The sequence below is a fragment of the Schistocerca piceifrons genome, chromosome 2 (genome assembly GCF_021461385.2).
Source record: "Schistocerca piceifrons isolate TAMUIC-IGC-003096 chromosome 2, iqSchPice1.1, whole genome shotgun sequence".
Lineage (NCBI taxonomy): Eukaryota > Metazoa > Arthropoda > Insecta > Orthoptera > Acrididae > Schistocerca > Schistocerca piceifrons.
Window position 1 is genome coordinate 908,617,823 of NC_060139.1, and position 12,396 is coordinate 908,630,218.

Genomic DNA, 12,396 nt, shown 5'->3' on the forward strand with positions numbered 1-12,396 from the left:
TAACCAACTAATTAACTAGCTATACTCCTCGCACGAAATTTCCCCAGAAACTGTCGTCGGCCTCTAATCTTGTTATGTATACTAGAATAGTATTTAATCCCGCGCGCAGTGACGAAAGATAAACTTTTGACAGGAAGTTGGGACAAAAAAGCTACTCACCTCATATTTCGTTGAGTGGAGTGGCGGCGGCTGGGAGGAAGGGAGTTAGGCTATCGCCCGATAGTCCGACAAGGAGAATTAGTCGGTCGGTCAAAACGCCTACAGACGCCCAATTCGTCGGTTGGTCGGATGGTGCGTGTGTAGAGCCCTAAAGACAGCCGGCTGTTGACGAGATAAGGACGCGCGTAGGTGGCGCTCAGCGCAGCGCGGCGTGTAGGTGGCGCTTAGGGCAACACTCTGTGGCCGTAGCCACCGCCCGAAACCTTGCCAGTGTAGTCTGCTAGCAGCAGCCGTGAGTGTTCCGTGTTGAACTGTCTGTGCTGTAACATGCAGAGGTACGCGGATCGCGTTGCCCTGGTGACGGGGGCCAGCAGCGGCATAGGAGCCGCCATCACGCAGGAGCTGCTCAGGCAGGGACTAACCGTCGTCGGCTTGGCGCGGAGGGTCGACAGGGTCAAGGTCAGAGCTCATCTCGTGTCTTTATCAGTCACCGCCCTCGCTGAGGCAGTCTGCTTAAGCCTCCTTTACGCTTATACAAACATAACCGAACGTGTAAAAGGGACGAGAACAGTCTGGTGTAGACGCTAGGCGCTAGTGAGCAAACTGTGTTCGGTTCGCATTCTCTACTCTGCCGTTACTTGCCGGTCTTTCGGCGAATTATCAAAGGGAGTTCGCGTGCACTCTGCTCCGGCTGTAGCCCTGCAGAACGCTTTCGTCTATATTGTTTAGTTTTGTTAACACGAGTCGCGACAGTGATGGAATGGTCTGAAGAGAATGTTGATTATGGAATATAAACATACATAAATCTGACTCGGAGACCCACAGCACAAATTTCGAAGCAAAGGAAAGATAGGCAAAAAATTTGTCAAAGCACTCAAAGGTCCTGTTTCGATAGAGAGAGAGGATAAATTCATTAGCTCCTTGTATGTAATTACACGACTGATCTATTGTTAGAAATTTAATGGTAGATAAAAATGGCTTACTCACAGTCACGCTATCCCCCTTCAAACTAAATAGCTGATTGTAAAAAGCAGCCTATGTGACAGTTCGTATACAAATTTCACATTTCATTAATCGCATTTTGACATTCTTCGTATGTATTTTCATAATATGCTTGAAGTGCTCCGTGTGCCACTACAGACATCAGAAAATGATGTACTGTATAGCAGCTGCACAAATGCGAAACACTCGCTTAACTGTGTCCATTTGCTAATAACCAGTGCGAAAAAGCTATCCATTATTCAGGTTATGCTAGTCTTTGGTACTAGTGTTCTGCTTTTAAATTTCCCGCTCAATTTAACGAGAAGCCAGCGAAAAGTGCCAATCGGTATATATGTTAAGTTCTGCACTAACGAAGAGGAAAGCTGGGGCTGCAATGTTACATGCACTGTCTCCAGACAGTTCATGTTTATGTACAAACTGAGATACCTAAAAATTCCGTAGTCCATTTTGCTTCGTCCAAAATAATACTCTTACCATTCAAAATGAGTATTGAAGTTTCTTGTCGTGAGTCTTTGTATAGTATTGCTTACTGTGTGCCGATTATTAGCGCAAAAACGCAGCTTTTATATTGTTAGTTACTTCGTGTCGTCTTTCGTTTACGGAATTCCCTGCAAATGCGTGGTCGGTCGTAGAACTGACGCTACTGGAAATAGGTGCTACTCGTTTCCTTATTCTAGCATGGATGTTAGTGAGGCAGGCTGAAGCACTGAAAAGTCCTCAGTTTTGCCAAACACCATGTTAAATGTTCAACCGCTGTAGTCTTTCAGATTTCATTGGAGAATCTCTTTCCGTGTCCCGCCATTGGTGCTCGTGAGATTACCTGAAGTTTTCATTTTATGTAGTGAAACATAAACGCGGGAAACCGTAAAAATTAGCGAGAAAATGGTTCTGTATGCTAAGCAGAGTTTTACCGTGTTACAAATTAAGTGAAATTTGAAATTGTAGTACTTTCCTTCTGTACATACTATTTAGAAATTTGACTTTACCTTATTCAGCTGTTGCGATAGGCTTGAGCTGTAGCCTAAGGGCGTTATTCCACTAGTAAAAGTATCTTCCGTAAGTAACTTCTGCAAACAGTTTGTAATATTATTGGGCTTTCCGTCACATGAAAGCTGTGAGTACCCTTGGACAGGCATTCACCTAGCTGTGTATTAAATGAGCAACTTATGAGACCTAGTCTTTGAAAGACATTTGTTTTATACAATTTACGTCACCGACTGCGCGAACGCTAATACATATATTGCGCAGCCAAACATTTTAACAGAAGCTGAACTGAGCGTTCTGCTTCGATCTAAATAAAAATGACGTAAAAACCTTTGCAGATCTTCAGATTTTATTGTACTACTACTTGTAATGTGAAAGCGTGAAGGTCGTCTTTAAGCCATAAAAGTGAGCGGTCTTGCCAGCGTGCAGACAAGTTACTAATCAATAAAATTCAGTAACTTATGTTCGATACTGTAAATCGGCAACTTGTTATGAAGGTGTTGAACGGTGCAAGAATAGCCTCAAAGGAAGGGAAAAGTAATGAGTAATTTTTGATAAAGACGTAAACCAAGAAGCGAGCACAGGACAGGCTGAAATATGATCGCACTAACACAGTCAGAAAATTAGTTATGTAAGTTATACTGTTTATAAATAAGCCCTAATTGCTTGTGAGAATTATTTGAATATATTTAGTGTTTACCAGATTTCTTATTCTCTTCTCCTTTACTTTACCTCCATATCATCTTATAAATGTCACAGCCTTTACTACGGCAGAGAATACTGCGGAATCCTGGTCGTAGACAGAAGACTGCTCCTTGTTTTCTATACAACTCATAGCCGCCCCATTTATTGATTTCATTTGCAAATGCAATTTTGTTATTTTTCATTGTTAAAGGTCGCTTAGGAAATTATAAAATTCATACTGATTACGTAAAGGAATTCGGGCTTTTCTTTTCTAAATAATAGAAGCCATTGCGTAATCAAATACTAGCCGCCTCCTGACAACGATCAGGAGCCGACCAGAAGACGGACGTCTTCGACCTCTCATGTTTCCTGTGGCCAAACTGGGAACACGAAATTCTATTATGAAACACAATACATATATAATTATCAGATTAAAAATGAAAAAAATTTTTAATCCTCGCCTACTGCGGAATGCGGTGGTGGGAACACTGCGTTGTGTAGTTGCAGCCTCTAGTAAGGCGCTGTGGGAGCAGCTAGGCCGCGCCACAAACGTGCTGTGATCGTACTCCACTGTACACTACTTGGCGTCATTTACCTTCCCCGGGAATAAGTGTAGCGTTTATTTCCGTGTAAAATTTCCAATGAACAAAGTAGTCAGAGACCTCTTCAAACCAACTCTTACGAAAGTTATTAGATCACTACACTTCTTTTTGAGAAAACAGTAGGGATCAAATATGACGTAGGACCAGTTTCAAACAAGGTGGAATCTTACTACTCCAAAATCACATACGTCAGCTCTGAAGCCTAAGGCTGCGAGAGATAGGAAAGCTAGTGGTTTCGGTACGTTGAAATGAAATAAATAGTATGGCATTACTGGTCGGAGAACCAGTAGTTGCTGTTTAACCGCCTGATTCGGGGACATGAGCGTCGATGAACATAAGACGAAATGCTTAGGACAACTTAAACAGTGTCTCTAGGAGAAGGGAAAAACTCCTACCTGGGCGGTACTTGAACCAGAGGTCAGGGGCAGAGACACTAACCACGACCTGCTCGGATTTCGATGTGTTGAAAATATACTTCTGGGGGAAACCTGTTACTGCTAATGGCGTTGGTCGAACGTTATATGTTCTGCGTTTTCATAAACTTCTACGTGCTTAGATTGGCATTGCAATTTTGTAATATGAGTGACAAATTAACGGGAATCTTTAATTTCGTGGGTTTTATGCACACTAGTTGCAAAAGTTTATTTTGTTGGTGCACATGTTCCCGATTTGTTTCCATTTTCAGCTGATCTGAATATTTTTGATAGTCGAAAGCAGGCTTATAGGCCTAATTACCGGCTGTCCGTCGGAGGTGTATATACATCAGATCAAGATCAGGTTTTTGAGAAAGTATCAGATTGCAGAACTGAGATGTAAAAAAATTTCCTAATGGCTACACCTGATCGAAAACGGATCCAGTCATGACCTAACAATCCGTTTCTTTTCGGGAGCGGAATTGTAATGACGTAAACACTTCTGCAGGGCTGACTTTGTTGCCCCCCTCCCCCTCTACTAGTAGTATGTCGAAGAGGGTCGAAATCTTGAGCGTCACAGGGTCGCATCTACGACCTAATTTTATTAATTAGGGCTTTAAGGGTCTCACTTTGAATGCTAAAGGCTCCCTACAGAAACAATTTTTTAAACTCTCTCCCAGCTTTGCACACAGAAAAATTTAGTTGATTCAGTTAAGCGTTCAGTAATGCTTCTTTCTGCAAGAAGTTCATTAATTTTCATATTAGCTATGACGATAATATATATTTTGTGGAATATGCATTAGTAAAATGTATGGCAACCCTTAATGTTTCATAGTAAGGAAACGCGACAAATGTTGAGTTAAAATACATGCAACTTGATAATCAGAAACACGAACTGTTTCAACGGAAACAGTCTAAGGGCGCATTTGGTTGTTCATGTTGCTGTAAAACTGGTATTTGCAGAGTGTATTCCGTAACTGTTAAGGATTTTTTAAATTTAGTCCCTCTCCACGCAGCGAAAACTTAAAACATCTATGGGTAAACACCGAGAAACAGATTTGCTCAATCAAGAATCAACGAAGCGCGTCACTTTCTTGATCTACTTTATCGCACCCGTCGTACGCAATCTAAACTTCCCTTTTATTTTTATATGGCACTAAATCTACTGCAGTAGAAATTCAGGTTGGTATGTGTTAGGGCCCTGCCACCTGCGCAAGCAGACATATATGGTTGATGAAAGAGTAATATGTAACAAATCCCGAGGTCTGTTAGTCATTGGCCCATATTTAATAGCCGCTAACTCGTGAAGTTTTGTCCATCCACTTTATTTCCGAAGGAAACTTGTATCCATCGTCCTTATTTAGCACACCTTTTTGTATAAAATAAAAGGTGAATACAGAAGCTTTCTATTACATAATTGGAAAAACTGGATATTCTGGAGGAAATTATACAGGGTGGTCCATTGATCGTGACCGGGCCAAATTTCTCACGAAATAAGCGTCATACGAAACTACAAAGAATGAAACTTGTCTACCTTGAAGGGGGAAACCAGATGGCGCTATGATTGGCCCGCTAGATAGCGCTGTCGTAGGTCAAACGGATATCAACTTCGTTTCTTAGAAAAGGAACCCCCATTTTTATTACATATTCGTGTAGTACGTAAAGAAATATGAACTTTAATTAGTTGGACCACTTTTTCGCTTTGTGGTAGATGGCGCTGTAATAGTGACACATATGGCTCACAATTTTAGACGAACAGTTGGTAACAGGTAGATTTTTAAATTAAAATACAGAGCGTAGGTACGTTCGATCATTTTATTTCGGTTGTTCCAATGTGATAGATGTACCTTTGTGAACTTATTTGTGAGAACGCATGCTGCTACAGCGTGATTACCTGTAAATACCACATTAATGCAATAAATGCTCAAAATGTCCCGTCAACCTCAATGCCTTTGGCAATACGTGTAACGACATTCCTCTCAACAGCGAGTAATTCGCCTTCCGTAATGTTCACTCATGCATTGACAATGTGCTGATGCATGTTGTCAAGCGTTGTCGGTTGATCACGATAGCAAATAGCCTTCAACTTTCCCCACAGAAAGAAATCCGGGGACGTCAGATCCGGTGAACGTGCGGGCCATGGTAAGGGGCTTAGACGACCAATCCACCTCTCATGAAATATTCTATTCAATACCGCTTCAACCGCACGCGAGCTATGTGCCGGACATCCATCATGTTGGAAGTACGTCGTCATTCTGTCATGCAGTGAAACATCTTGTAGTAACAGCGGTAGAACATTACGTAGGAAATCAGCATACATTGCACCATTTACATCCCCATCGATAAAAGGGGGGGGGGGCGCAATTATCCTTCCTCCCATAATGTCGCACCATACACTAACCCGCCAAGGTAGCTGATGTTAAACTTGTCACAGCCATCTTGGATTTTCCGTTGCCCAACAGTGCATATTACGCCGGTTTACTTTACCGCTGTTAGTGAATAACACTTCGTCGCTAAATAGAACGCGTGCAAAATGTCATCATCCCGTAATTTCTCTTGTGCCCAGTGGCAGAACTGTAAACGACGATCAAAGTCGTCGCCATGCTATTCCTGGTGCACAGAACTATGGTACGGGTACAATCGATGTTGATGTAGCATTCTCAGCACCGACGTTTTTGAGATTCCAGATTCTCGCGCACTTTTGTCTGCTACTGGTGTGCGGATTAGCAGCGACAGCAGCTAAAACACCTACTTGGGCGTCATTTGTTGCAGGTCGTGGTTGACGTTTCACATGTGGCTGAACACTTCCTGTTACCTTAAATAATGTAACTATCCGGCGAGCGGTCCGGACACTTGGATGATGTCGTCCAGGATACCGAGCAGCATACGTAGCACATGCTCGTTGGGCATTCTGATCACAATAGCCATACATCAACACGATATCGACCTTTTCCGCAATTGGTAAACGGTCCGTTTTAACACGGGTAATGTATCACGAAGCAAATACCGTCCGCACTGGCAGAATGTTACGTGATATCACGTACTTATACGTTTGACTATTACAGAGCCACCATCTATCACAAAGCGAAAAAAGTGGTCCAACTACAACATTCATATTTATTTACGTACTACACGAGTATGTAATAACATATGGGGGTTCCTATTTTTAAAAAAAGCGCAGTTGATACCCGTTTGACCTATGGCAGTGCCATCTAGCGTGCCATCTAGCGTGCCAACCATAGCGCCATCTGGTCTCCCCCTTCAAACTAGACAAGTTTCGTTCTCTGTAGTTTTTTCGTTTGACGCATATTTCCTGAGATATTTGGCCCGGTCACGATCAATGGACCACCCTGTATATGTTCACTGTACAGCTACAAGGAAAATTAAGACGGCACGGATAACGTAACTCTTACAGGAAATTTTTTGTAGCAACAAGGAAACAACTGAAATTGCGTGATTAACGACCCACATACTCTATAGTCGTAACCTAAAGTAACTGGCATGAAAGTTATTAGTCTGTTATTCACAATGCTTTTAAACGATAAGTAAATTACGTAGTTGCAACTTTTTCTTTACTATTAGTCTAAATCTTTCCTAACCAAGGTTTCCAGCAAGTCTGTCAGCAAAAGAGAAGGAATGTTACAGCACTATAATACGGCAGTTGGCCTCGAGCATAAACAGAAGACTTGAGGTAGCCCGAAGGTGAAGAGCGGTGTTGGGCAGTGATAGACCTCAAAACGAACTATCCATTTCAGATCTAATATGCGCTGCTCATTTAGTACATGATAAAACACTAAAGAAAACTTTGGCAAACGATCAGCTATTAGTACCTCAACAATACGCAAATTATTTGTCTCGTGGTTCACGCAGTGGTCAGCTTCTGCTTATTCATTCCTTGGGCGCGACGGTTTGTGTAATTCTGCTTATCACCGTATAAACTAGAGCCGCTTCCAGCTCTCACTTCAGTATACTATATTGCAGTCAGGAATTACAACATAGAAAAGCAAATTTACATAAGGTTGACAGATTTCCAGAACTACCTGTGTGGTGAAAATAGTTTTTAATTCAGAGTAATATACCCAAAGTTGTAAATACAATAAATTCATAAAAATCTTCCTGGCCATTAACGTTTATGCGATGTGTTTTTCCTGTACATAGGCGTTGGAATCGCCAGATGCTCCAGGGAAGTTGCATGCCATACAAGGGGACGTCACTGACGAAGACAGTATTCTCGCAGCCTTCAAGTGGATAAAGGATAACTTGTCGGGTGTTGACGTCTTGGTCAATAACGCTGGTATCATAGAAGAGAGCGAGCTGACATGTGAGTACGGCGCCTGCCAGAGAGCATAATTCTCTCGGAGCGGCATTGATATAGTAGTGCCATTGCTTAAACTTAGTTTAGTGAGCGAATTTTTGATTGGCCAAAGATAACAGCCAGTGGCGAAGAGCCAATGTCATGACGTACAATTCACAGAATAACTTTTATCTCGTCGTAGCTATTTCGTCTAAGGTTGACCTTTTCAGCATGGAACTGACATTGCCTGAAAATGGTCTTCAATTAGTAATGACTCACTTTTTCTGAAAGCAACTTTGTTTTATTACATTCCAATAGATCACATTAGTCCTCACCCTAATTTTCAATATAATTTTGTTCCATGTGACGGCCTTAGTTTATCTTACTGTATACGCATGTTACTGCTCTACAGGTCGACATACGAGCCAACTTCCTGATGTATCAATAACCTCCCCATCGACGTACTATTCCCCGCGAGTGAATCCTTTCAACCAAACAGATGGAAGTCGGAAGGTGCGAGATCCGGGTTGAAGGGTGGACGAGGAACAGTCCACTGAAGTTATATCAGATTCTCTTGGGTACACAGACTTCAGGCCTTCAGTTGTCATGGAGTAGTTCTGCATTTTTGTGGCGATGAACACACTAAAGTCGCATCTTCTGTTTCCTGAGGGTAGCACAATAAATTTCAGAGCTCATCGTCGCACCATGAGGAACACCAAACAGAACAACTTCTTCCCCCCAAGGGGTCCACAACTCCTTTGTGCTCCCCCCTGCGGGTCCAGGGTAAGAATAGGCCCGAGGTATTCCTGCCTGTCGTAAGAGGCGACTAAAAGGAGTTTCAACCGTTTCGGCCTTTTATGTGATGGTCTCCCTTGGGGTTTGACCTCCATTTTTCAAAATTCTACAGAAGTACGAGCCTTTTGGGGAAGGACACCTTACATGGTGTACCACTGGTCCTAAGTGCACTAAGACCTTGGCACTCAGCATTGCACCGGCGTTGTACCCATACCCACTATTTCTCAAATTGGGCCTAAACGCCTGATGGGTTGTCCAAGTTACGCCCATAGTGCATCTCCATCTGCACCAGCGATCATGTTGGACTTTCCATGGCACCAGAAATCCAGCACGGTAGCCAGCCCGTTGTGGTGGGGTCGTCATGTACCCTCTAGGTTGTAGCCCCCTGACAACACAGGGATCGTACTGCCGATACCTGAGCTGCACCCTCCCCACGTCGGCCAAGGAGTAGATGCCCGTCTCCTTGGGGCATCAGGACTCCCGGCAATGGTCATCCTGCCAGGTGGCTCTTGCTGCGGCTGGGTGGCGCCTGTGGGGAGAGCCCCTGGTCGGAGTGGGTGGTATCGGGGCGGACGTTTCGCAGATGAAACGTCAACACGTATCAGGTCGCTCTGCGGCCGAGTCTTTCAAAAGAAAAGGTACCATTTCTAGTTCTGGTTCTCCTGCCCTTTCCCCCTTGGCCACTCCATTGGAGGAGGGACAGGCCCGCCGGCTTGGGGCGAAGTACTTCCCCCGCTATTTGGTCTGTTCTCGAACCGATGGGGGGACGTTCGCCACCTCCAAGCCCATGTTCTTTGTTCAGCACATTGAGGACGTCTTCGGGGAAATCGAGGCTCTCAGCAAGATGCGATCCGGGTCCATTCTTATTAAGACCACCTCCGCCACACAGTCGGCGGCGCTCCAGGCGTGCGACCGCCTAGGGGACATCCCAGTATCCATTGTCCCACATCTGGCACTAAATAGGACGCAGGGGGTTATTTTTCATCGTGACCTCCTGCTACAATCTGATGAGCTCAGGGCCAACCTGGAGCGCCGCGGCGTGCATTTCGTCCGGCGAGTCCAGCGCGGCCCCAAAGACCGTCGCATCGACACCGGGGCCTTTATCCTCGCCTTCGAGGGGGACGTTCTCCCGGAGAAGGTCAAGGTGATGTGCTACCGGTGCGACGTGCGACCTTACATCCCACCTCCTATGCGCTGTTTTAGGTGTTTGCGCTTTGGGCACATGTCGTCACGGTGTGAGGCTGAGCCCCTTTGTGGCGATTGTGGATGTCCTCTTCGTGAGGAACATACATGCACCCCACCACCTCGGTGCATTAATTGTCCTGGCGTCCACTCGCCTAGATCCTCAGACTGCCCCGCCTATCAGAAGGAGAAGAAGATACAAGAAATTAAAACCTTGGATCAGCTCTCTTATTCTGAGGCCAAGAAGAAATTTGACCGCCTTCATCCCATGCCGTTGACCACTTCGTTTGCCTCAGTTGTGTCCACTCCTTCCGCGGTATCCTCACCCCTATCCTGTCCCCCCTGCACCTCCGCCACCCATCAGGGGGCTCTGCCTCCGCCTCCCAAATCCCTCCCTTCCAAATCCTCCTCCCCGTGGCCCCCACCCCCTCTGCCCCAGGGGCCACCCTTCCTCCTCCCCCCACGCCACCTGAGAAGCGATCCTCTTCTCAGGCGTCCATCGGGGAACTGTCCCGGACCCCAGCTTCTGAGGTCCGGCGTTCCAAAACGGACCCCGCGCATGAGGACCTTCTTCGGGTCCAGCCCACCATCCCTGTGCCTCCTCGGCCTTCCAAGAAGGCCTCCAAGAAGAAGTCTCTATCCCCCTCTCCAACCCGGCGCGTTTCGTCTGACGCTTCATCCGTGAGTCGCTGCTCCTGGCCGTCCTCTGTTTCGCCGGGACGCTCTGCTGCCAGGCGCTCCGCCGGCCTTTCGTCGGCAAATGATGCGGCCCCTCCTACACAATCAGGGACAGCGGCCACAGCTGGCGACGAGTCGATGGAACCGGATCCGCCTCCCGTCGGTTGCAGCGTTGTTCCCTCGCAACCTGGCCCTCCACGGCCGTCGAGGTGACCAGCTCTTCCCCCGTCTCGTTCCCACAACTTTTTGACTAGCGATGGCGTTGTTTCATTGGAACATAAGAGGTATTCGATCTAATCGGGAGGAATTACAACTGCTCCTCCGCCTGCACTGTCCGCTCGTCCTTGGTCTCCAGGAAACCAAGTTGCGCCCGACTGACCGTATTGCCTTTTCCCACTATACCTCGGAGCGGTATGACCTCACCCCTGTGGACGGTATCCCAGCTCATGGTGGGGTCATGTTGCTCGTTCGGGATGATGTCTATTACCATCTCATCCCATTGACCACCCCACTCCAAGCAATAGCTATCCGCATTACTCTTTCTGCTTTTACTTTTTCAGTTTGTACCATCTACACTCCACCGTCATCTGCTGTTAGTCAGGCTGACATGATGCACCTGATCGTTCAGCTTCCCCCGCCGATCTTATTGATTGGCGACTTCAATGCCCATCATCCCCCTTGGGGCTCTCCTGCATCCTGTCCAAGAGGCTCACTCTTGGCGGATGTCTTCAACCATCTCAATCTTGTCTGCCTAAATACCGGCGCCCCGACTTTCCTCTCGGACTCTACTCATACCTACTCCCACTTGGACCTCTCGCTCTGTTCTACCACTCTTGCCCGTCGGTTCGAGTGGTATGTCGTTTCTGACACCTATTCGAGCGACCACTTCCCCTGTGTCGTTCGTCTCCTGCACCACACCCCATCCCCATGTCCTTCGAGCTGGAACATACTGAAAGCTGACTGGGGACTTTACTCCTCCCTGGCGACCTTTCCGGACCACGATTTTCCCAGTTGTGACAGTCAGGTCGAATACCTCACGGCTGTTATTATCAATGCTGCCGAACGTTCCATTCCTCGTACTACTTCTTCTTCTTCACGTCGCGTTTCCGTCCCCTGGTGGAACGAGGCTTGTAGGGACGCTATCCGTGCTCGACGACGTGCTTTACGCACCTCTCGCCGCCATCCTACGTTGGCGAATTGTATTGAATACAAACGACTCCGAGCGCAATGCCGTAGAATCATCAAAGACAGCAAAAAAGCTTGTTGGGCCTCTTTCACCAGCTCCTTTAACAGTTTTACTCCCTCTTCCGTCGTTTGGGGTAGCCTGCGCCGGCTGTCGGGCATTACGGCCCACTCCTCGGTACCTGGCCTGACCTCAGGTAATGAGGTCCTTGTTGATCCTGTGGCTGTCTCCAACGCCTTCGGCCGCTTTTTCGCGGAGGTTTCAAGCTCCGCCCATTACCACCCTGCCTTCCTTCCCAGGAAAGAGGCAGAAGAGGCTCGGCGACCTTCCTTCCACTCGCTGAATCTAGAAACTTACAATGCCTCCTTTACTATGCGGGAACTCGAACGTGCGCTTGCACTGTCCCGATCCTCTGCTCCG

At 46.3% G+C, this 12,396-nt stretch overlaps 1 protein-coding gene across 1 annotated transcript in view; it reads left to right on the forward strand.

Annotated features, from left to right (window-relative positions):
• Positions 1-414: 414 nt before the first annotated feature.
• Positions 415-12,396, forward strand: part of LOC124777283 (farnesol dehydrogenase-like) — a 53,907-nt gene continuing 41,925 nt past the window's right edge. The window contains exons 1-2 of the mRNA XM_047252628.1: positions 415-618; positions 8,003-8,165. Coding sequence (XP_047108584.1) covers positions 487-618; positions 8,003-8,165 — 295 coding nt within the window. The 5' untranslated portion in view covers positions 415-486. The remainder of the gene's footprint in view (positions 619-8,002; positions 8,166-12,396) is intronic.